The sequence below is a fragment of the Aythya fuligula genome, chromosome 9, assembly GCF_009819795.1.
Source record: "Aythya fuligula isolate bAytFul2 chromosome 9, bAytFul2.pri, whole genome shotgun sequence".
Lineage (NCBI taxonomy): Eukaryota > Metazoa > Chordata > Aves > Anseriformes > Anatidae > Aythya > Aythya fuligula.
In genome coordinates this window covers 17,099,976-17,125,462 of record NC_045567.1, presented here as the reverse complement: position 1 = coordinate 17,125,462, position 25,487 = coordinate 17,099,976, and the positions used below count along the sequence as shown (strand labels likewise).

The 25,487-nt window shown below is 39.9% G+C and overlaps 1 protein-coding gene across 2 annotated transcripts in view; it reads left to right on the top strand.

Moving 5' to 3' along the window:
* The window catches only part of ABCC5 (ATP binding cassette subfamily C member 5), a 40,638-nt gene extending 17,287 nt beyond the window's left edge, over positions 1-23,351 (top strand). For both annotated transcript variants that reach the window (XM_032193210.1, XM_032193209.1), the window contains exons 6-30: positions 589-822; positions 935-1,108; positions 2,252-2,399; positions 2,888-3,036; positions 3,676-3,783; positions 5,550-5,900; positions 7,527-7,598; positions 7,696-7,820; positions 8,398-8,470; positions 8,973-9,176; positions 9,852-9,995; positions 11,577-11,679; positions 12,375-12,559; positions 13,625-13,771; positions 14,130-14,259; positions 14,818-14,971; positions 15,117-15,245; positions 16,402-16,588; positions 17,191-17,280; positions 17,518-17,707; positions 18,351-18,510; positions 18,936-19,014; positions 19,917-20,030; positions 20,898-21,062; positions 21,784-23,351. In XM_032193210.1, coding sequence (XP_032049101.1) covers positions 589-822; positions 935-1,108; positions 2,252-2,399; positions 2,888-3,036; positions 3,676-3,783; positions 5,550-5,900; positions 7,527-7,598; positions 7,696-7,820; positions 8,398-8,470; positions 8,973-9,176; positions 9,852-9,995; positions 11,577-11,679; positions 12,375-12,559; positions 13,625-13,771; positions 14,130-14,259; positions 14,818-14,971; positions 15,117-15,245; positions 16,402-16,588; positions 17,191-17,280; positions 17,518-17,707; positions 18,351-18,510; positions 18,936-19,014; positions 19,917-20,030; positions 20,898-21,062; positions 21,784-21,885 — 3,717 coding nt within the window. In that variant the 3' untranslated portion in view covers positions 21,886-23,351. The remainder of the gene's footprint in view (positions 1-588; positions 823-934; positions 1,109-2,251; positions 2,400-2,887; positions 3,037-3,675; positions 3,784-5,549; positions 5,901-7,526; positions 7,599-7,695; positions 7,821-8,397; positions 8,471-8,972; positions 9,177-9,851; positions 9,996-11,576; positions 11,680-12,374; positions 12,560-13,624; positions 13,772-14,129; positions 14,260-14,817; positions 14,972-15,116; positions 15,246-16,401; positions 16,589-17,190; positions 17,281-17,517; positions 17,708-18,350; positions 18,511-18,935; positions 19,015-19,916; positions 20,031-20,897; positions 21,063-21,783) is intronic.
* The last annotated feature ends 2,136 nt before the right edge of the window (positions 23,352-25,487 follow it).

Here is a 25,487-nt window from a genome sequence, read left to right as displayed (position 1 = left end):
ATGATTCGTGGTATTGCGAACCTTGTGCTTTCTGCTTGTTTTTTTCTTTACTATTAAACTGCTGATGTTTATTTCCAGGAATGTTTTGCAAATGTCCTTCTCACTCTTCCCCTCTACAACTGTAGGTACATTGTTCCTTTTTATCAAATAAGCACGTTTGAAGCAAACCAAAGATAAAATAAAAAGGTCTTAATGTCACGTAAAGGAATGTTTCTTAATGTGCTCAGATGTATAAGTAGTGACTATATTTTAAAACTCTTCTATATGACAATGCATTGCTTTCAGCTAACTGACAGATTTATGTTAAGTTAGAAGACACAGAGGATTATAAGTATGCCGCGAGGAATATGGTTCCAAATTAAACTTTCTTTACTTACTAAATTTGGCTCAGTGCTTGGCTCTCAGCAGGGCTTTGTTTTACAGTATTCCTTGTACTGACAACTTTTACTTCGAGAAGGAAGACGCTTTCTATTTCAAATGGCTCTCTTAAAAGCAAAGTAGCCTACTTGTTTCTAACTTAACATAAAGTTGTTGCATGGTCCTCTGGGATGATGGGGTGTTCATGCAAGTTTGCATTTCTTCCTGTAGGCGTTCGTTGTGAAACATCTTTTGGAGTATACCCAACAGAGTGAGTCCAACCTGCAGTACAGCTTGTTTTTAGTTTTTGGCATCTTTATGACGGAAATAGTGCGATCTTGGTCCCTTGCGCTAACCTGGGCCTTGAATTACCGCACGGGGGTTAGACTGCGTGGAGCTGTCTTGACAATGGCATTTAAGAAAATTCTCAAGCTGAAGAATATCAAGGAGAAGTCTCTTGGCGAGGTAAGCTGAGTATCATTTTGGAAATTGCTGGCTGAGAAAAGATATGTAAATATATTCCTTTGAGAATTAACTGTGCCTTAAATCTAAATAATCCGCTCTGTGTGTTTTTCAGCTCATAAATGTATGTTCCAATGATGGTCAAAGGATGTTTGAAGCTGCAGCAGTTGGCAGTTTGTTGGCTGGGGGCCCTATTGTGGCCATCTTAGGAATGGTTTATAATGTAATTATTCTGGGCCCAACAGGCTTCTTGGGCTCTGCTGTCTTCATCCTCTTCTACCCAGCAATGGTAAGTTATAAAGAATTAAGACTTACTTCATTTTTCTTGGGCTAGATATATGCATAGTTCTGAATAAAGGTGTTGAAAAGTGCTAGGTTAAGCTTGTTTATGGTACTGCATATTATTGAAATTATTGCTAAAGATGATGTGAGGAGCAGAAACTTGGAAATGGGGAACTCAAAATGGTACAAAAAAAAAAAAGAAATGGAAATAGGAAAGCTAGCAGATCTGACTTTGAGATAAATATTTATAGCTAAATTAAAGTGCAGAATGTTCGGATGCTTGTGGTTGAGGTTGGAAAGACAAAAGGCCTCCATCTTGTCTACAGGGACCAAGTGTTGCATGTTTCGGTCAAGATTCATTCCTGAATTCAATAATAGGTGTTGAAAAGTGCTACATCTGGGAGGGAGGGTGCTCTTGTCTATATATTCCTGCCTCTACTTCTGCTCAGCTGTGAAATAGGCTAGTCCAAGCCAAAACTCTTTTTATCTTTATATTCATAATAAACATTTTAAAAAGCATGGCTGCAGAATACCATCAGGTCCACTGTGATGTAATTTGTGTGCAATAGGAAGGACTAAAATAATGGGAATTACCTTTTTAAAAAGGGGAATGAAGAGTGGCATTTGATTGTCTTCACCAGTTCTCTAAAACTTTACATTGTTTTAGTAAAAATGTTAATAATGTTTTATTGTCCTAACACAGGTATATAGTAGAAATTAAGTAAAGCTGTACAAAGCCCAGCTTTTTCTTTCGTCTTATTGGACCAGGTTAAGAGACTGGTTAGAATGCGTTCTAGTGTTCATTTGCTGTGAGAGTAAATTTAGTTTACCTTAAAGTTTATGTAGTCTTTGTGCTTCAGAAACTGTAGTGCATCTAGTGCTATTCAATACTGGTAAGAGTCCACAGCTTTATTCTCACAAATTTTGTTTTTGTTTAGACTTGCTGTCCTCAGTCTAGTGCTCAGTGCAGATGGGGTGGACGGATGTGAATGTTTCTAGCTTTCCTTTTATGTCAGAATGAAAGCATTCTTGCCTGTTTCTGAAACCCTTATTTCAGATTGAAAATTTGCTTTGAATAGTAACACAGAGGGGCTGAATGTACTTGCTCTGAGTTTTCACTAATGTTGCATGGTGTTACTTTTTGTTTCAGATGTTTGTATCACGCCTCACTGCTTATTTCAGAAGAAAATGTGTATCAACAACAGATGAACGTGTGCAAAAGATGAATGAAGTTCTTAATTATATTAAGTTCATTAAAATGTATGCCTGGGTCAAACCATTTTCTCAGAATGTTCAAAGTGAGTTCACAATTTGCAGATGTTTCCTTTTGTGCTGATGCCTCGCTGCTTTGGTGCATGCTTCTAGGTTAGAAACATAGATGTTGATTTACATGTGGTGTAACAACTCTTTCATCCATCACGCTCTTTGTCACGCATGGTGGGTTAGACAAACGGTCTTGCTGCTTTCTAAAGTTTTGCTTTCTAGGATAATGTTTGTTCTTGCTCTAATCCTAATTTTAAAAATTTTGTTCCAATTTTTGATAATAATATGATAACTGTTCAATTTTTAAAATGCGGTGACTTCTGGCTTACAAAGATTTACAGACCATTATAGTTTACTGCTCTATCTCTGCTCTTTTTATAGGGACATGTATGTGATAACTGCTAACACGTAAAGTGTTAGGTCTTTCTTACTCAGTGTTTATAGTGCTGTGGTAGTGTATACATAAGTATACATATTCCTCTGAATCATACTTCATATTTGGTGCCATTATTCGTATTTCTAGAGATTCGTGAGGAAGAACGTAAAATCTTAGAGCGTGCAGGCTACTTCCAGAGCATCACTGTGGGTGTGGCTCCCATAGTTGTAGTCATTGCCAGTGTGGTGACTTTTTCTGTCCATATGATCCTTGGCTACGATCTTACAGCAGCTCAGGTAAGCTTATTGCAGTGGTGAAAATATTATTTACTGCATTGCTACAGTAGCTTTTCTGTTAAGTCATTTCTCTCCAGCTCATTCTTTTTTGCCTGCGTGGCCAGGCCAGGTTAAGGCTCACAGAAATGGTGATCTGGTGGCTGTGACGGCAGCAGATGTAGTCATGTATTTTGCACAAAAAACTCTCTGTGCTGTTCCAGCCCTGACCTTCCTCAGAACAGGTTTTGAGGTGAATGTGAACCAGCACTTCTTTTTGCTATGCAGTTAGGACATTGGGATTACTGGATGTTTTTTTTTCAGTGTGCTTGGATGCAGACAGTACAGATTTGTTTTCCTTTGTGACTTAAAATAGGATATGAAGATGGATCTTCACAAGTAATAGGCTAATGCAGGATTTGCTGTCTGATATTTTCATTGGATCTACTAACACTGAAGATTTGTTCTGTTACAAAGTGCTGGGTAGATGAGCTGTTTTCTGCTATTCCAGAGTACTTTGAATCTTTAAATGGTTATTCTTTGACTGTGGACCTTTTCTATGTCTTTGACTTGCTGCTATGGCAATTCAACCTTTAGAAGGTTGGAACTGCTAGTTAAGTATATTGCATCCAAATGTCATTCACTCTTTTTTGTTTTTTTTAGGCATTCACAGTGGTCACTGTCTTTAATTCAATGACTTTTGCTCTAAAAGTAACACCTTTCTCAGTGAAGTCTCTATCTGAGGCATCTGTTTCTGTTGACAGATTTAAGGTAAGCAGTCCTTTAGTTTTGCAGTTTTAGCTGTTAGTGTGGAGTGTCGTATGTGTATAATAGATGCTAGTGGAACAACTTGATGCTATTTTATTGTATGAGGAGTTCTTTCTGTACATTTAGCACTCCATATTATTGTATTCTTCAGAAGGGATAAACAGTCAAGGGATAAACACAGTCAAAGAATATTAGAGCTTTAAGTCAGTCCTGGTGTGGGAAGCAAAACAGTCAATGTTTTCAGGATTTTGATGTTGGCCACTGTCAGAGATGGGATTCAGGACTATATGGTTTGCAGTATAGTAATTCTTGCACTCTCTTAAGACCATCTGCGTGAAAATGCAGTGCAACTTGTCTACAATGAAATTCCACATTTTGCCAGTGAAATTATTTTTGAAAATGTTATGTTCTATGTGGGCAGACTTTGCACAAACTAGTAAATTTTTGTTTGTAGTCATGAAAAACTGAGGTTTAGTGTTTCCAGAGCGTAATGTGACTGAAATACTGGTTCCATTGTACGAATAAAATACAATTGTGACCTGACTAAAGAAAATCTATGGCAGAAAATTAAAACCCAGATAACAGAAACAATCCTATTTCATTCTTCAATTGCTGTGAATACGCTGTGTACTTTAGTATGAACTCAGAAGACAGGCCTTTATTTTGCCTTCTCTCTTGTAGACAATAGCACGTACCACTATTGCACATGGCAGAAATTTCCAAATAGGATTCCATAATATTAAGTTATATGGATTCTGTATAATGCATTCAGGAACCAAATTTGGGTGTGAGAAGAATGGAATCTGCAGAATGGTTGAGAGATCCCATTAATTTCTGAGCATTTTTGTTTAGTCTTCTTCTTGGGTCAACCTCAAGCAAGCTTTCCTAAGTCCAGTTGTACTAGAGGGAATTTTTAGGGGAAGAGAAGAGTGGAAATTGTAGTACTTCCCAGTTCAAGTCCGCAAACAGTGTAGTTTCTGTCAGGTGTGTAACACAGGGTGGGGTTGCTCTAATATTACAATAAAAATGTAGCTAATGTTTTGAGTCTGCAAATGAGTATGAGCTTTCTTACGAATGTGTGATTTGGGCATAGCAATCTCAGGAGTAAAATAAGGCTGACAGTTAAGGAGTCTGTAGTCACAGGCTGCTTAGTTCAACACACAAGTTATGTAAGTGGAAACCATTTTATCTTGTAACTAAATTATGTGAAAAATCTCTTAATCTGTGTTGATTTTAAGTACTGATGGATGTGGTGGAAAACATGATACAATGGACTTAGTGGCTTGCTTACTCTCAAGCAGCTCTACATTGCTAAATTTGTGTGAGATGGCATTTTCCCAACCAAAGAGGTGAAGGGTAAAGGCTGAAGTCATTCCATCTTCTGTAATGAGCTGGTGCTCAGGACAAGTCAGTCACTTTTGCTCATGGTGACATCTCTGCAACCCATGTATTCTACTCCCGTGTTTTGTATCTGGAGATTGCAGAGTGGTAGTTGCAAACAGTGTTGACAGAATGAGCTCCTCTCATAGCACCCAGAGCACTGCAGTTCTTTAAAAGTCTTAGTGTATCTAAGTGTTTCCACCACATCCAGGAATGCCCTGGCCACTCAGCAGGCCCGGAGTTAGTTTACACTAATGAGCTACCTTTTGCTCTTCAGCTTTCTCCCACTATATAGCCTGATGTGTTTTGCTGCGTGAGTGTGCCATAGGCTTGTCTCCCAGTCTTGATCAGGTGTCTCATCTTTACACCTCTCTCACAACTCCTATCAGAGTTTATTTCTAATGGAAGAGGTTCATATGATAAAGAAAAAACCAGCCAATCCTCACACCGCGATAGAGGTGAAAAATGCTACCTTGGCTTGGGACTTCTCCCACGCCAGCGTCCAGAGCTCACCAAAGTTGACCCCCAAAGTGAAAAAAGACAAGAAAGTAACCAAGGGCAAGAAAGAGAAAATGAAGCTGCAGAATGAGGGACAGCAAGCTGTGCTGGCAGAGCAGAAGGGCCATCTTCTAGTGGACAATGATGACCATCCTAGCCCCGAAGAGGAGAACAGAATCATCCACCTGGTTAACCTTCGTCTTCAGAGGACTCTCTACAACATTGACTTGGAGATAGAAAAGGTAAGAGAAGAAAGGAGAAAATCTGAGCTCTTAAAAGACCTCATTTTTAGCTGTCCCTTGGAATAGAGAGCTGTGTATTTCTGCATGAAATGGAGCATATTGCTTTTGTGCACTCCTGTAATATCCATGGCAACTGTGGTATCCAGGATGCAGTGTCTGATTTGATGTAAACAGCTGTGCCATTCTAGCAAACGGGATCTTTGCACACAGCCTATGAATCACTGCAGGATATTTAGTCTTCACATCTAATGTGTTTTTTCTGTTTGTAGCTCTCAGAACAGTCTGAGGCATTGAACTTAAAGAATAAGCAGGGCGACAGAGGTGTTGTTGAGGTGTTGGTTGATGGTTTATTCCTGCAGCCGTTTGACAATTTTGTAGGGTTTTGGCTACATTCTCAGTGAACATTTTATGTGTTTTTTAAGTGTTCTAATGGAGCATAACAGTGGTTTTTCATTGAAGAATATGCAACTAATTCTTCACTGAGAATTTTTGCACAATAGGAAGGACAAAGAAAGATTTTCAAGAAGTTAGAACCAGTTGAAGTCCTCATTGCAAGTAAGGTGTAAGCATGTGAAATGTCAAAGAAAATGAACTTCCTTAATACATGATATCTTTTACAAATGAAAAAAAAAAAATTGCAATCTGTTACGTGGATGCTGTAGTAATGGGATCCATGCATTTATCAGAATATTATTAGTTAAACTGTCTTGTAGTATGAGCAGAGGGATAGTTTAAAACTCAAGAGAGTTGCTTTTATTTTTAAATAATAAATAAACTTGGAAAAGGATTATATACTTGCTTCAAAATGTACATGTTAATTTACTGTCAGATGAGGAAAACTTGTAAATGAGAGTGTAACAACTTGTTCCCCAAATGCCTATATACATACCCTTGTTGTCCACTTGAACTTTTTTTACAGAAGGAAGAAAAACAGTTTTGCTGAATTCATTATTTGGTTAATGTAGGTATCAGCCCATCCATTTTATTGCAGATAAGTGCTTCAAAGTGATTGGATTCCAGCTTTTTCTTGGTAGGTGGTCCTTAGCAAATTGCATCTTATAGGCAGGGAGGCTTAATGGACACGTATCCTTTATTCTGTTTTTTTTTTTTTTTTTTTTTCCCTCCCTTATCACACCGACCAATAATGGTCAATTTGATTGTATGAAACTTTTTATTTATCTGTGAATTTGTTCTTTTTGTTTGCTGCAGTCATTTCTTTATCTTCTGATCAAGTTACAAAGATTTTTTTCCTTAGTCTGAGCTGTCACCCACTGAAGTCAGTGGAAGGCCTTTGGAAACCAGCACCATGGTGCGTTCTGTTTGGGCAGGTGTTGGTGCTTTTAGATGAGTGCAGCATTCTCTGAGCTTGTATCAGGCCCAGTCAGAGGGAAACTTCTTAAAATACATTCATTTTCACCTGCAGAGTTAATTCAGTTTTAGTCCATAGTGGGATGGTATTTACTGTTTGTTTTTTGAGAGTTAAAATATTGCCTGACTTGTATTTGTTTGTCCTTTTTCAGCTGTCATTAATGTCTGACTGTAAACTCTGAGATAGTACAGGTAGTCCAAATTCTGAGAAGGTTAGAGAAGTAAGTAATGAGTACCATATATTTTTTTTCTGTCTAGGGAAAACTTGTTGGAATTTGTGGCAGTGTGGGGAGTGGAAAAACTTCACTTATTTCGGCAATTTTAGGACAGGTGAGAAATTCTGTTTTGATTTCTGCTTTTCTCTTCTTGATTTCCAGTTATTTGTATTAGACATGACCTGGCATAATTGCATGATTTTGAATTCCAGATGACCTTGTTGGAGGGTAGCATTGCTGTAAGTGGAACATTTGCATATGTGGCCCAGCAGGCCTGGATTCTCAATGCTACACTTCGGGACAACATTCTTTTTGGCAAGGAATATGATGAAGAAAGGTTTGTCAGAAATATTTGCTGATTTTCATGAGAGCTTAGTAATTCTTGGCCCAAGTGAGGGATGCAGAGTATGTTGCAGTCAAAGCCTACCTCTACTTTTGGAGTCTGTCTTTAAGACTTCTATAAGGCTCATTTAAAAGCCTGCCTCTCTTGTGTTTGTGGTCGCTGTGGCTGATGGCTGTCAGTGCTAGTGTCATTGCTCATTTGCGGTGAGGGCTGTCTGACCTCTGTTCACAGCACTAAAGTTATATTTATACTTGCTGTCCTCGTCTTGCCCTGTGTAAGAACAACAACTCCTTTTCAATGAGCTGGCACCTTGTGTGTCCCTTCCCGAGTGGGGGGCATCCCTAGGCCCTATGCTAGCAATCCTTGAAAAGATATTGCCTCTTTACCTTTCCAGAACATCAGAAGTAAGTAGCTTGTTCTTGGTTTCACCTTGGTAATCCAAGGTGGATCATTTTTTAAGGCTCCTGGAATATGTGCTATTGGTGTAGAAAGTGAAATAATGCTGTACTAGCTAGACACTTCGGGTGGAAAAGAATGTGTTCTTACTACTTATTTAATCCATCTTCTTTAGATACAACACTGTGTTGAATGGTTGCTGTCTAAGGCCTGACCTAGCCATCCTTCCAAATGGGGACCTGACAGAGGTATAAACTTTGCTTATAGTAAACTATTTAGTAGATGGAGAAAAGTAAAGTTTTAATTTGCCATATTAAACTGGAGTAAGGAGAAATATCAAACTGGTATGCATATAAGTCAAGCTGCTGAATATGCCTCAAGCTTATCAGTGCCGTAGGCTGTTGAGATTAGTGCCACATTTTTGGCACAAATGTTGCCAGTTCCTGAGTTTTTCATTGTTCTGTAAATTTAACTGCTTTAATAGCACCTATTTGAACATAATTTAAATTAGGTAGGCAAAAAAATACTGTAATGCTTCAAGCATGTTAACCTTGAGTTTGACTGTGTAACACATTTCACAAAAAAGTATACACCTAAACTATAGAACGTACATATAATATGGTGTGCGTGCATCTATATGTATATACACAGAGGCATATGAAATATTATGATCTATTTAATTCCAGTCATCTCTTGTTCATGTGTTGCACAGTGCTGTAGAAATAAAACAACCTGTTTGTGTTTGTATAGATTGGTGAACGAGGGGCTAACCTGAGTGGAGGACAGCGTCAGAGAATCAGTCTGGCTAGAGCCCTGTACAGTGACAGGAGCATTTACATCCTCGATGATCCCCTTAGTGCCTTAGATGCTCATGTTGGAAATCACATTTTTAACAGTGCAATAAGGAAGCACCTGAAGTCAAAGACTGTCCTGTTCATCACTCATCAGCTTCAGGTACTACACCTCTTGTGTTTGCTTTCTTGGACTTTCTTGAAATGCTGTTTAGTCACTTGCCTTCATGCTGGAGATTCCTGTGTCCTGGCTTGTTAGAGCACAACCTTGTCCCGCTATAGGATGTGTGGTTTAGATTTACAAACTTGCTGCAAACATGCAAAGAACTAAGTCTAATTCTTTACTTGATACTAGTACTGTTTGGTGTATGATAGGGACTGGTAATGCTTGGCTAAAGAAAATTTGTTAGATAAATGAGTATCTCGTTCAAAAACACTTTTGCTAATTTACCTTAAAGCTAGTTTATCATGTCAGAAAACATTTAATTTTGCTATCAGTAAATCAGAATCGATATATTCTGATTTTTTTTTTGCCATCCTCTGTGCATAGAAACATTAATTAGTGTGTTAGTATCTGGAGAGTTTTAAGTATTCTGGATGGTGTATTCTGTAATGGATTGGTTTTGACAGAACATGAGAACTTTATATGTAGAGTGAGAGTAATCATGGTGATCTGGTAAATACAGGAGCTTTAAAAATCACATTCCTATTAGCAGGGAATCAGTGTGTTTCCCTCCTGCTGTGTGCAAATGTTTATAAAATACTGAAAAGGATCATACGGGCATGTGGTGGATCACATGTAATGATGAAGGTTTGTTCTTTGTGCTGTTCTTACCAGTATCTTGTTGACTGTGATGAAGTGGTCTTCATGAAAGAAGGCTGCATTACTGAGCGAGGAAGTCATGAGGAATTAATGAATTTAAATGGGGACTATGCAACTATTTTTAATAACCTACAGCTGGGAGAGACACCACATATTGAGGTACTTGTTTTTCCATTTTAAAGCACTCTGACTTTTCTAATGAGATAAACCAAATGGCATAATTGGAAGACTGGAAAATGGCTTCACATGTTGATCTGACCAGAATGCTTCCGGTAGAATAATTTGTGCTTCATTAGCATATTGTATTTGCAGTCACAGTTCTTATTTGGGGAACGCATAGTAGAGGTGACTCTGCCAGTGATCTCATGAGTTGAACATGCAAGAAATGTATTGTTTACTTTGGTGATGCGCAGAGCAGGAAGCTTCTCATCTCTTTTGTTGTACACCTCGCTTCTTAATTTACTTCCAAATTAACACAGACCTGGACCAACCTTTGAAAAAACTGTTATTGATGCAACTGTATAATGGGAGTGTAACTAAAAATGCTTTTTTTTTTTTTTGGAGGGGGAAGAAAAAAACCTTATTGATCAATACTGTTTCTGTTATGAAACAATGGCTGTAAATGCAAACTTGGGTCTGTCTGCTAGTACATCTGTTGGTGAAGAATGTAAACCTAGAAACTAGCGAGAACCATTTTTAAATTTTCAGTTATTTAATTTTCCCAGCTTTGTCCTGTTTGTTTCATGAAGTTATTCTGTGTAGTAAGAAACAAAAATATACCAGTGGTGAAAGACTCCTTACTCATAAGTTGCCAGGACTGGAAAAAAATAATCTGCAAAGGTAGCATTGTGATAAATATACAGATAGAAGGTGCTTGGTGGAATTTTCTCCTGGGAGATGTTAGTGAAAGAAGCAAAGGAATGTCATACGTTACTCTGCATATCCTTTCTGAGACATGAAGATTATAGTTCTGCCATGTTAAGGTTAATGTGATGACAGTTAGCATGAGATTCTCCAGCCTGCATACTTGGCTGACCTTCACTCTATAAACACTAGCTCATGGAAGGAGTGTTGATTTGCATTCTCTATAGGATAAGAAGAAAGGGATAGTAAAGTTGCACGTGAGATGTGTCATTTCATGTAAGGTGTCCATGAAGTTATGTAGAGGGTTTCAGTTAATCTATGCTCCCGGAACAGATGGTCATTTCCATTTTGTGGAAAGAGAGACAAGTTTAGAACAGTAATTGTGTGTGCAGTTCAGTGTTTCGCCATCTGATTTCTGGAAGTCTGAGTTACCTGACTTTGTCCTTAGACACGTTTTTTGAGAGCTTTCCTGAGAGAGAGATTAGGGTGTTTGAGGGAGGAAAAAAGCCTCTTAATAAAATAGTGAGTTATTTTTACAAGAGACTGTGGATTGTATCTCTCTCTTTCTCTCTCTCTCTCTCTCTAGTTGGGGTATAATTCTTTCACCATGTATGCACATAGTTTCAAATGATTCTGGAAATTAACCTTGCACACCACAAGTGCAGATTTGTAGAGCTCAATAGAGCAGGAAAATGTAATTCCACCAGAGTTGGTTGTCATCTGTAATTACAGCAAAATTAATATCTTCCTTGAAATCAACGCTAAGCTACTGAAAGCCTTTGTGCGTAGGAGTCTTATTAAAAAATGTTTGGGTTCAGCTATGAAAACGTAAGAGAAAATTATTCCAGTGTGTTTAATGTCACCATTTTCCTACAGATTAATATAAAGAAGAACACAAACAGTTCACTGAAAAGACCCCAGGATAAAAGTACCAAAGCAGGGTCTGTGAAGAAGGAGAAAGTTGTGAAGAAGGAAGAGGGTAACTATGTAATCAGATTTCTGGCTGTAATTGTTTCATATACTGATAAACTCAAAATATTTGCTTCCCAGCTGTAATGAATGTGCCTCGCAGGTTTTGAAACTTGTCTCAAGTCCTGGTCACTCTGTATGGTTGATAGGACACAGGCAGTAGACAAAGAGTGTTTGATGATTCGTGTAATGTGGGTGCCAGCATAATGTTTATGAGTTTAATCAGTCTGTCATAGGTCAGGTGCCAGTGTTGCAAAGGAGCTTGTAGTACCCTGTCTCCGACACCACCTCTCCCTCCTATCTGGAGGGCAGCGTGTGTAGCTTGGCACTTGCAAAGTCCTAGGCAGGACATGGCATTTATATGTGAAGAATCTGAAGAAGAGAAACCTCTTTTTGGGTTCTCTCCATTTAAAGTTAACTTTGAAATTTGGCAAAGTTTAAAAAGCATCGATAAGGGTCATAGTGTCTATGCTGATCCAGCTTTTTCAGACATAGCATGACATGAATGATTCTGCAGAGGAATTGTGATTTCTTGAAAAACAGTTTGAACCATTGAGTTCCATGTGTTAAGTAATGGCTGTTTCTGATAGTATTCTGTTCAGTGTAAGAATTACTTCAGTTTTGTGCATATTTGCAAACTTGTAGAAGTTTTTGTGGAGCAACTTTGCTTTCTTCACTCTCTCTCCCTCCTCTTTTGTTTCACAGGCCAGCTGGTTCAGTTGGAAGAGAAAGGCAAAGGCTCTGTCCCCTGGTCTGTGTATGGCATCTACATTCAGGCAGCTGGAGGCCCCTTTGCATTCCTCGTGATAATGGCTCTGTTTGTGCTGAATGTGGGCAGTACAGCTTTTAGCAACTGGTGGCTGAGTTTCTGGATCAAACAAGGCAGTGGAGTAAGATGAATAGCATTTCTACTCTCTTGTATTTAAAGGGCAGGGGAATTGTTCTCATAGACTAATCCCGAGCAGTCCTATGAGACCAAATGGTGCTTCCTAATTTAAGCAAATTGTAAGGCTCCCCAAGAGGTGATCACACTAGAGAGTTCGTCTCCAAGAAAGAGAACTCCACTAATGAGAAAGATATAATAGCTCATGTGGTTTTATACTGCCCTCTTGTTCCTTGTCTTGGTTTGCCTAAGAAAAGGAAGTGAAAATGTGAAAGAGGCCAACAAGCTGCAGGAGGAATTACTGATTTTAGTGCTGGCTTTTGTTTGAATGTGACCTTATGTCCAGCAGGATAATCTTGTTATACTTTATGGCTTTAAGTCAAATGACTTTGGGGAGTTGCTTTGAAGAATGTAATGACTGAGGGTTGTTTGGGATTTTTCCTACTCTAGAGGCTTTGATTGTGAGTCTTGCTGCATTTAAATATTCAAATATAACTGATTTTTTTGAGAACAAACAACAAAAATCAAACACCAAAAAACACCCTCTCCTCAGAAGAGGTAATAAAGTGCAGATGGCCAACAACATTAAAATAAACAATGAAGTCCTTAAATGTAAAGACTTTAAAAAAAAAAAAAAAGACCACAAAACAATCAAAATCACAGACGATGAGAACATATGACAGCGTGCCAATAAAGAAATGACTGAGTGTTGGCAGAAAAACAATGATATTTGATAAGAAGACAATGTATAACACCCAAGTTGAATATTCCTGTGTAATAGAACTGGTGGTATGTAAGTATGTGTCACTGTTCAGAAAAGCACAGGAAACAATAGGTGTGAAATGAGAGATTAGGAGTCAAATGAATTGACCTTTTAGGGAGTTTTTGATGCCACAGAAATAGCACATGTCACTGCTGTTGGAAGCTTTCTTAAGTATTCAAAGGTTATTGAAGTCCTTCCTTTAAAAAAGTACCAAAAATAGTGGGTGGTGGGGGTCAGCTCAGTTCTACCACATGTAATAAGTATGTTTTTAATCCTTAACGATTGACTGAGACCTCGTATTTCCTGCAGAACACCACTGTGACTTTGGGAAATGACACCGTCATAAGTAACAGTATGAAAGATAACCCTCACATGCATTACTACGCTGGCATCTATGCACTGTCTATGGCAGTCATGTTGATCCTGAAAGCTGTTCGTGGTGTTGTCTTTGTAAAGGTACGTTCCAGTGCTACCTAACGTTTATCTCACCCCCCTCTCTCCCCTCCTACTTCTGCATATTGTTGTCTCTGTGGTTCTTTTGGTCACCTCTCTATTGACACTTAAGAACCAGAGGAAGTCAGATCATGGGTTGTGAGGTTTCCACCAAACCATCTCTTGGGGTTGCACCATGCTTTCCATTGAACTTTTGCCTCAATTAATAGCTTCCTTCCACTGGTTGGAAGCATGGAGTAGAAGAAAGAAGCTATGTTTACAGTTGGAGAGGGAAAACTGGCAGCATTTTTTCATGTGCAGGGAGGGGCCAGTGACAGGCACAAATCCTATCATAACACTTTAATGTTTGTTGCTTTGTCAGGGAACTCTGAGAGCATCCTCAAGGCTCCATGATGAGCTGTTCCGACGGATTCTGCGTAGTCCCATGAAGTTCTTTGACACTACACCCACTGGGCGGATTCTCAACAGGTTTTCCAAAGACATGGATGAAGGTACCTCTCACTGCATACGCTTTAGATCCCGCAGTCAGTCTTCCAGTTAACTACCTAATGCTCTCCAGTCTTTTTCTGTTGGGATTAGAGTATCCTGTATCTGTTGCCAGGTGTGTACTTTGTAATAGCCACAGCAAGAATTGGGATATACCAGGGTTATACTTGCAGGAGACAGCTGATACCTCAAGTCTGTCTGGTCGCTTGCAAAGAGGAAAAGGTGCAGCTGCTTTTGAACCTGCAGACTGCACATGGACTCTTAGCAGTTAATGCGGGGGAATCTGGAGTATCAGGGTGAAATTGATGTGCAGCGAAGGTGGTAATTAGGTCAGAGCTGCAGCAGTGCTATTCCTGTAAATGGGAATAATTGGAAAAATTACTAGCATTTCAGAACATAAAAGCACCCTTAATGATGATGTACCCTTTTACATGTGAAAAGTCATGAGAAATCACTGTCTTTGTCAACGACAATGTACTGCAGGACTGAATGGCTTTATATAGGCTGTTTTAGGTTTCTGTACTCAAGATCTTTCTCTTTTTCCCTCCATCTTTCTTTTCCAGTTGACGTTCGTTTGCCATTTCAAGCAGAAATGTTCATCCAGAATGTCATCCTTGTGTTCTTCTGTGTGGGGGTGATTTCTGGAGTTTTCCCCTGGTTCCTGGTGGCAGTAGGGCCCCTCATTGTCCTGTTCACAGTTCTGCATGTTGTGTCTAGGTAAGTGCATCAGCTGCTTTGACTAAAAGTGGAGATGCTTTGACCTGTTAGTAGGGATGTGGGGTTCCTCAAGTATATATGCATCAGTACTGTGGCTATATGTGATGGGTGTTCTTGTCACTTAAAAGTGCTTCTTTCCCTCCAGAGTCTTTATTCGAGAGCTCAAGCGTCTGGACAACATCACACAGTCTCCGTTCCTGTCTCACATTACATCTAGCATACAGGGTCTGTCGACAATCCATGCCTACAACAAAGGACAAGAATTCCTGCACAGGTCAGTCTAGATATCCAGCTGAGAGTGGTGGAGCACAAAGTAGGGTGCGACAGCTTTGCAGTCTGTAAGATTTGTTAGTGGGGTCTTCAGCTGACAACATACATTGGGTCTAGCAGTGAAAGTTATTTTTTGGGGGAAAAAATGAGGGAGAACAAGGAGAATTGAAAGGGAAAACCTGCCTAGTAGCCAACTGGGAATAACAGTGATGGAGTCCCAGATGAGTGCCCTCCTACGGCCTTCTCCCCAGTGTGGCAGGTATCAATGCTAATGATGAGGACAATTTTCTGGACGTACTTTTTCTTTAGTACTGTATACTCTTCATCAGGTCCTCTTCCTGCTTCCTACTTGTTGGTTCTGCTGGTGATGCTGTTAGCATTAGTGTGGTAACCAAGCCTCTGCATACTGATGAGCTGTTAGTCTCTGTGCACAGAGACTATTGGATAGCGTTTTATCAACTATTATCCTGCCTTGTTGTGGTCTGTTTGGTTTTCTCTACTATACGGCCTGCAAAACAAATGATAGTGAGGGAAAATGAGACATCTCGCCCATGAGTAGTGTCTGCTTCCCATGAGAACCTGCAATAACAATATTGGGGTTTTGCAGTTGCAAGGTCATGAGACCAGCTGTGTGGGAGCACAGTGAAAAGTGTTACAGAGATTCTAGGAACGCACTGCCACAATGGCTTAAGTGAAATAGGTCAGGAAGGCACCCCCCCACAGTGCAACAGTGATTGGCATGAAACTGAGTTGCAAGATCAGAAAACCTAGTAACTAAGTTTTGTGAATCTCTCAAGTGTCTTCCATTAAATTCCTCAGGTTCACAGGCTCAGGATTGTAAATTAAATAGTTATTGGTGTGTTTAATTAACGTCATCAATCCTATTAAAGCTTACTGTAACTACATTTACACTGACTATAAAATAGCACATTCTGTTCATATTCTGAAGCACTGCTGCTATTACATGTGGAATAATTTGTAGCCATCGAGCATCCTCTGGCAGGTCTTGCATTGGTGAAGGTGGGGTGAAAGTGTGCTATCTCTTGGAATTCTGATTCACCCCTACATAAGTCATATTGTTGCAAGGATGAAAGCAACTCTGCTATTTGTACAACTTCAGACTCACTGAGGTCTGCTAACATTTTCTATATGTGTTTCAGGTATCAGGAGCTTCTAGATGATAATCAGGCACCGTTTTACCTGTTCAGCTGTGCAATGCGCTGGCTAGCTGTACGGCTAGACATTATCAGCATCGCTCTCATCACAACCACTGGCCTTATGATTGTTCTAATGCATGGCCAGATTCCTCCTGCGTATGCTGGGCTGGCTATCTCATATGCTGTGCAGGTGAGCATTGTCTGCATGGTTTAGTTTCACTTTTACTTGTTAGTGTTAAGTACCTTCAATGAAATAGATTGGAAACTTTCCTTAATGCACCAAAATGGGAAAAGATGACCCTTTGGTAGCGGTGGGGGAAGACAATTCAGGGTCAGGACCTTTTGCTAGCATGAAAAATAATGAGGAGCTAAGTGCTTCAGGATACTGTTCCGGAAAGCTGCTTCTCTTTAAATGTCAAGCTGATACCTTAATGCATTCTGGTGTATTGCTTGCTGTATGTTTTCACAGTGCACAGCATCCAGTTCCTAACTGTGTGGGTTAGATTTGCTTTGTGGCTCATTATTAGATCTGTTGCTTGGCCTTTTCTGCCTCCTGGTGGTAATACAGTAAAATTACAAAACTTAGGTGGCTAAGATTTCGAGCTGTTGCTTGTGAGAAACCCTTTGAAGTCTCTGTCTTTCCAAGTGATTCATAAATTAAGGTTATTTTAAAATTAACCATAGGGTGCACAAGACAAGAGTATCAAGTATTCAGCAGGCTAGTCTTTTAATTCAATTTAAAAAAATCAGTCAACTCTCTAATTTTTTCTTAACTTCTTCTCATCACTACAGTTAACAGGGTTATTCCAGTTTACAGTCAGACTTGCTTCAGAAACAGAAGCTCGCTTCACCTCAGTGGAGAGGATTGATCACTATATCAAGGTAGGACAACAACACATTCAGCTGCATGTTATAAGATTTCTTGTTGTTTGCTGCTGGTGTAAGATCTGAGAAATTGCTTCTGAATCACTGGGCCGGTATCCAGTCACTTTGTTCATATTAACTGCCTTAAACTGATATGGGCTGAGTCTGCAGAGAGCTGCTGAAAGTTTCATCTGATAATTTTCCTCTTTGGTGTTTTGTTTACTGGAAAGAGAACTTTTTGTTTTTCTTTTAAAGACTCTCTCGTTGGAAGCTCCTGCTCGAATTAAGAATAAAACTCCCCCTCTGGACTGGCCACAGGAAGGCGAAGTTGTTTTTGAAAATGCAGAGATGCGGTACCGAGAAAATCTCCCTCTAGTACTTAAAAAAGTGTCCTTCACCATCAAACCAAAGGAAAAGATTGGCATTGTGGGAAGGACAGGCTCAGGTAAGGAAAAGCACTAAGCAGAGTTAAAATACTGCATTTACAGAATGGGAACAGAACAAGACAGTTTGGTTCTTCTCTGCCCTCTCTGTGTTTGAATAAATTAGTTGCGCAAGAGAGGTCCAGCAGCATGTCAGTGGTGGATTCTGTTTGTGTACATATGTAGGAAGGATCCCCATATACAATGAAAACAATTTTCCTTTTAAAATAGAGGCACCTCCTACTCTGCCTGAGTCAGTATGCTCATAACGTTTAATACCCTGAGCTACTTACCAGCACAGAATGCTACCTACAGCGTGCTCATTGCAGCTTATTTGACTGTCTTGAAAGAATTTTTATTTGTACTGATGCTGCAGCCGGGTTTGGTGCTAAGCTGTCTCAGAAGTTTGTAATGCCAAAAATCAAAACGTCTGATTGTAGAAGGGTTTACACCACCTCCAAAATGGAGCTTCTAAATATGCAATTAATATTGCTTAGAAGTTTAAATGCTGAATCCTGGCAGTTAGTTACAAAATTGTTTGCTGGCACTTTATGGTAATTTAAGACACTAATCTTACACAAGGACAGCTTTTAAAATGCTGTCTCATCTCAAATGGCTGTTAGGATTCTTTAGAAGCACTAGTATAATCTTCTGTCTCATTTTTAGGGAAGTCTTCCCTTGGAATGGCACTCTTTCGTTTGGTTGAACTGTCTGGAGGCTGCATTAAAATTGATGGAGTGAAAATAAATGACATTGGTTTGGCAGATCTTCGCAGCAAACTGTCAATAATTCCTCAGGAACCTGTGCTATTCAGTGGCACTGTAAGGTTAGTGAGACCATAAAAAAAAAAAAGCAAGAAGGACAAAGAAGGCTACCAGCTCATAACAAACTCATATGAAATGGTAGTTTTTGAGTGGAACAAAGGCATTCTGGTTTCTGTACTTTGTTGTTGAAACAAAAAGAAAAAGCACGGGTAAATGGTTTTAGCTGGTTCAATACCGAACTGGATGTGATCCTCCATAGACCTCCTTTCCTTTAAAATTACTGGGAATTTTGCATCTTTGTCTTCCGTCTTCACTCTTCTATTGTTTGGCTTCTTTAGTGTGCTGGGAGCATCTGATTTCCTTGGCAAGGAAATTCTGTCAGTGGAGTACTAGATGGGAATTGTCCATCTGGATGAATTAGCACACTGCTGTTTTGCTATTTATTGCTGGAAAAAAAAAAGGTTATGTTTTCTGCTTCCTACTCCAGATCCAACTTGGATCCTTTCAATCAGTACAGTGAGGAGCAAATCTGGGATGCTTTGGAAAGGACTCACATGAAGGAGTGTGTAAGTATTATCATGTCTATGAGATATTTGTTTGTATTTTGTCTTTCAAAGCTGCGTATTCTACTGGCTAATTAGGAGATCTTCAGTAAAGTTCTGTCTCCACTTTTTTTTCCATAACTTGCTGTTTTGTTTCTAATAATGAGACAATTTTTGGAGAACATGCCATATTTCAGATGTGTACTTCCTGGCATGTAGCATAGTAGAGTGTTGCCTCATCACATGGACTCTTCTGGTTTTACAGTATTTCAGAAGTGATATTTTTTTCTGTGTGCCTTATGTAGTTGTGCGTTCTGCATTTACATTTGTGAGCGTAAATGTCATGTGCACATGCATACTGAATGTAAAAACTGCCCTTTGTGTGGCCTTCTGCAGCAAATCTTACTGTTATGACATTTCAAACCCTTGTTATTAGTCAGGTGGTACAAGGCTACCTGTGTAGCTGTGACTGCAGTACCTGGGCTGTAGTTTCTGCAGAGACATCCTGATTCCTGGAGGTCCACTCTTAGTCTTTCTCAACAAGAGTGGCCAGATCTGTATTAATGCTAGTAGGATTTTGTACCTGGCATGCTTTTTCTAGAAATCATATGTTTTGTACTTAAGCCATTCTAAGGTTGCCTATTGAGAGGGTATATTGCATCCGGGTTAGTTGTGGTGTTTTCAGCTGCCATCACCAAGTCAAAAGTATTTTAACTGAACCAAGCAGGTCTAATGTTGTATTGTTGTTCTAGCATTAGTTGTTTGTTACTACTTTCAACAGAGTGTGAGCTTAGCAAAGTGTGATGGATATTTTGGAACATAGGCAAAATCAGATTAGCAGGAGGAGCAACTGTTTGTCTCATGCCATGGAGAAACAAAAAATCTGTGCAGCTATTAAAGTTCTCTGCCTATTCTTTCCCACACAGGTTGCCCAGCTGCCTATGAAACTTGACTCAGAAGTAATGGAAAATGGAGAAAACTTTTCAGTTGGAGAGAGACAGTTACTGTGCATAGCTAGAGCTCTACTGCGTCGTTGCAAGGTGAGCGTATCGATGAGAAAAATTGCTACCAGTTTGATATCACCAGCTTCGAGGAGAGGGGCTTCTTTTGTTGAATTCGTCTGTCAGAGTAGTCATACCAACAGTTACTGCAACTCAGAGACAGAACAACTAGAAAAGGCATCTGTAGCTGCTGTGAAGTCTTGTTGTCAGAAAGTATTGGTTGTTGGTGTTGTTATAGTGTGCCAGACTGGCCTAGTCATTTGTCCAGACAGTCTGTACTGGTACTGGTGAGCATCAGATTCCTTCCTTCTTTCATTTTTGGTAAATTTCAGCCAAGCACGGTGTTCTACTAAAATGTAGTCTACAAGTGAAATCTGGGACCATGCAAAGTTTTTTTTTTTTTTTTTTTTTTTTGAGAATGGAAATCAAATAATAACATGTGAGAGAAAGAACTTTTTGATTGAGTCAGAGGAGAGGGTAGTTCTTCCTAGCCTAAGAAAGCTAGCAAACCAAGTTGGTCCTGACTGACTCCAGAAGGAACTATCACTGCCAAAGACAGGTCAATTAGTTTACCTCTTAAAAAATTGCATTTGAGATATAGCTGCTGAATATAAAAATGAAAATAATAGAAACCTGTGGCCAGGTCAAAATGCAACAGTCTTGTGGCTGTAGGATGTGACCATAAAATGTAAGTGTAATCTGTATGATAACTTCAATGAAGGTGATTACATAAGGCAAACTGAAAAGGGTGCTTGTCAAAACTACCTTTGTGACTGCGGCTCTGTAAGGATTGCCAGTTGTGGCCATTTCTGGTCATGGTAATTCTCATCCACTCTGCATGTACTGATGTTCAGGGAGGGAAGGAGTTACTGTGAATTAAAAGCCACAATTGTGCTCTACTTTCAGATTTTGATACTGGATGAAGCAACAGCTGCTATGGACACAGAGACAGACTTACTGATTCAGGAGACTATCAGAGAGGCATTTGCAGATTGCACTATGTTAACGATTGCTCATCGCCTGCATACTGTACTGGGTTCTGATCGGATCATGGTGCTAACACAAGGACAGGTAAGCAGACTTCCGTGGCTTCAGTTCCTGTTGCAGTCTGTTTTGTATATGTGTAGGCTAGACTCAAGGAACAGCTGGTATTACAGGGTAGAAAATCCTGTGTATTCATTCATATCCCTAGTAATAACTTTCCAACAGCATCAATTATTGCCTCACCATGACAAGATCAAAGAGGAGAAAATTCCTTTTCCACTCCAAGAAAGTACCGCAGGGCAACAGTCTCTCTTAAATGGTTTTTAAATATCCTTTGTAGGTTTAATTCTGGTATGTGTAATAACGTAAGTATCTCTAAAGGAGCTTAGTGTCACTTTGCCATTGTGTTTGTAAAGCATAGTGGTATCAAACAGGCATTGAGAGATACTTTACCCACTTCTCCGGCTTCCATGTGGGAGCCGTAAACACTTGAATCAAATGTAGGAACATTTGACAAGGCTCTTGGAGGTAGAGAAAGGAAAAAAAACACAGCATCTGCCTCAGTCTGTTTGCCAGAGCCACCAGAGGTTGCTTCCTGCTGGGTAGTCCCACCATTTGTCTAATTTAGCTTGAAGCATCCAAGGTTACAGTATGTGTGCATAAATGCACATGCTTTCACCATCTGTCGTCTCATCTAAAGACTGTCATATTTTGGCTTCTTTGCTACCAAGTTACAAGTGCAAGGGGATGGGAATCCATTTTCTGCTGTATTTTGCTAACATATTACCTGCCTTGTTTGTTTTTTTAGGTAGTGGAATTTGATACGCCGTCTGCCCTTCTGGCTAATGAGAACTCACGCTTCTATGCTATGTTTGCTGCTGCGGAGAACAAGGTCGCTGTCAAGGGCTAAAATTCAGGGCAAAGTCACTTTAATTTTGGAGAGCTGCACTCCCTGCCTGTGGCAGACCAGCTCTTCTTCCTCCTCCTCCTCGTCCTCCTCCAAGCAGATTATTGCCTTTTCATCTTTTAATTTTTAGCACAATGTGTCAAGCCAGAGAGTTTTTAAAACCATGTCAGAAGAATTCTTCATGTTTTTATTATTGTATTTATTCCATAATCATATTACTAATTTTTTGTTATTAAATGCACTCTACAAATGGCTCAGGGAGCCATAGTTATAAATGTATCAGAGGCCTATAATGAAGCTTTATACATGTAGCTATATCTATACATAATTCTGTATATAGCCTATATTTACAGTGGAAATGTAAGCTGTTTATTTTATATTAAAATAAGCACTGTATTAATAACAGTGCATATTCTTTTCTATCATTTTTGTACAGTTTATGGTACCAGAGATCTGGCTTTGTTATCAGACTGTATCAGACACCATTTTGTCTCCTACAGTTGGTCTTTTCCTAGTGCCAGATTTTCTGCGTGTCTGAGTGAAAGTGAAGCTTTGCAATAGTGTCCTTTATTGTCACATTATTGTTGTCTAGCACAGGGGAGAAGAGCACTGTGGTGTAACTCTATTGCATTGTAATTTATCAAAGCTATTTGGAGCATCGCTAATGTTCACCACGGCAGCGGCTGCTGCTTCCCATAATGCTTTCCCAAAGCACGGTTTTTAGTGATCTCTTGAGTGGACAACCACTTTTGGGTCACGTTAAGGCCTCATATTTTCTCAGTGTCCTGATATAGTATTTCTTACTGTATCAGCAGAGTTTATTTTAATGCAAGCAAAGCCAAGCTCTTCCTGCTTCGCTGATCTAACACAACCAAAATCAAACTGTTCATGGAATGATGTATAACAAATTAATTGCAAGGTTCAAATCATACCCTGTATGCTAGCAGGAAAGCCTTTCCAAAGTTGCTCCAGCTGACTGACTCCTTTATCTTGAAGCTGCTAACACTCCTCAGAGGTTTAGGTTGGCTTTCGTTGGCATGGGTAACACTAACTCTTTGTTCTGCTAACTTACACTAAGGTTAAACAACATCAGTATTTCCTGTTTCTTTATTGCACACTTGTTAAGGAAACAGTCCCCCACCCCACATCTTCTGGAGCTTTAAACAGGTTCCTGCTGATCAGGATGTAACACTGGTGTAGGATGTTGTTTTCTTACTGTGAAGAGACCTACCTCAGGTTACTAGGTCCTGTGTAGTACGTTGCCATGATCACTGTACACCATCCCTGTTTTATGGGACCTGTGGCCCAGGTGGGCATGGTCGCTCCTATAATAGCCGTGACTTATTGAATGGTCAGCGTTGCATGTCTTTGTCAACTTGGACATTTTGTAGCCTTAGCATGTTTGCAGAATGTCTCATCGAGGCAAAAATCTGAAAAGTAAATAAAACTATTTTGGGTTTTGTAAATTTTATTGGCTTAAGTGGTTTGTTTTGAGCACATAAATCACTTCTCACCGTTCTAAGCCCTAGGGGAAATTTTGCAGGCTTTTTTTTTTTTGGCTATGCACTTTGGCCTGATTTTTTTTTTTTTTTTCCTTCAGAGTGTAAGTTTCTTTAAAAACGTGGTGGGTAAATTTTGTGCCTTCCAGCACGGGGGTGGCTTGCTATGTATGTTTGTGTTGAGTAGGACAGGGAGTAATAGTTTATAGTACAAGTATTCAGGCCAAGTAGCAAGAGGGAGGTCAGATGGAATACAGAAGATCCTTCTTAGGCCAAGATTTTTCCACATTTTTCACCTACGGGTGTTACTGTAAATAATGTGACATGACTGCAAAGTCACAGCAAAGGGCATTTCTGTCTACCGCTATCACAGGCAAAACCATACCGTGAACAGAGCTTAGACTGTAGCTTGAAGGTAGCAGCACATAAAGCATTATTTGTTATACTTCTTAAGTCTTGTCCTGAGCAAGAATTAAGTAGCACAGATCTTATCCTGCTTACTGGCCTGAGACCAAGCTTACTCTGTGGCAGGTGCTGGCCACTGTTTTGCTTGGTGTGCCTCAATTCAAAGGGACAGGTAATGGATCTCTCTCCAAAGAGCACCTAGCTAAGTGGAGGGGGGTGTTCTTTTCTGACTAGGAAGTTAAGGACAAAAACAAGCTGGAGGGAGCAGGGGTGCAGGGCCACAGAGGTAATGCCCTGCTTCTTTCCTAAAAGTAGATTTGGGTACAACATGAAAATGAAAGCTGAATACATTAAGGGGGAGAGAGCATGGAATGTTTCTGCCTAAGACTGGTTAGAACTTCGGTCAGTGGTCATTTGCAGCTGTGTTGTCTTGGGCCCTGCAGAACTGACTCTACCCCCATGAACTTTGGTATTTGCCTTGAGTAAAAAAAAAAAAAGAAAAAAAAAAAAAAAAAGAAAAAAGGGTTAACGTACCAACTGTTCAAGTGCCACTGGGGTCAAAGTGTGACTTCGTTTTGCAGCTAAGGCTGAGCTATTGGCAGTCTGGGCACAAAGAGCCATCCTGATCTTGTCCTCCTTCTTCTTCCAGGCTGGGAGTTCCTCCAACTTTGTCGATGCCAGCACTGGCTCTTGCCTGGTCCAGCAGTGAGCCAGTTCAGAAAGCTAACTTGCAGAAAGTTCACCTTCCAAAAGCAGGAATGCTGTACAAAGGAGGAGACAGCAAGGCACACCTGGAAGGGAGGCGAAGCGGGGCTGCTCGTTTTAGTAGGTGCTAACTATCACACTAGCTTAGCTATGAGAGGAAACCATGCTCAGGATTCATTGCATCGAACTGCTGCTTACCAGTCATGCTCTCCTAAAATGGTGAATACTTTTTTGCTGCTTCAGTGAGCTGAAATAGCTCGAGATATTAAACAAGTGTCTGCAATGGAGCAGGCAAATGGTGACATGTGGACAGCAGGGATTAGCTCAACTGTGTCATTAAACCTTAGTCCCAGCATTGTTACGTTAGATATAAGGAGATAAACTGCCAGAAGAAACATTCTTTCTGCTGTAATCTCTTAACTGCTTCGTTTGGCACTTGTCTCACAGATAGTACGGAAGTATTGCTTCTCGTTTGGGTAGCAGTAAATTTTACTGGCTTTCGTCCTGAACCATAGGAGCAAGCTGAAACCTGGCCCAGAGCCCTGTCACTGACATGGAAAGAAGAAACACCGGTATTTACAACGAGACCGAAATACCTCTTTTGAAGTGTTCTACGAGGGGTTGTTGATGATGGGAACTTTCAGAAATCGGGTCCTGCATTAGAATGTGTAGTGTGATACCCCAGAGATTTCACCCTGCAAGGAGCAGAATGAGACTGTAGGACCGGGACTGGGAATTTCCTTAAAGGGATCTTACCCAAAATAGCACGAAGATAACACATCCTTCTTACATAGCAAAGGACATGGCCCAAGACCAACAGATAGGTGACTTCAGAGAGATTTACTTCAAATAATTTTCGTGTTTGCTGTATGGGCCTTGGGAATTTAGTTGCATCCATTTTGTTCAGACACAAGCGAGTGCAACAGATCCTGATTCATTATCCTAAGTTTAGAAACTCTTAGGATGTGTTTCTGCTTGTCTGATCTCGCCTGAGTG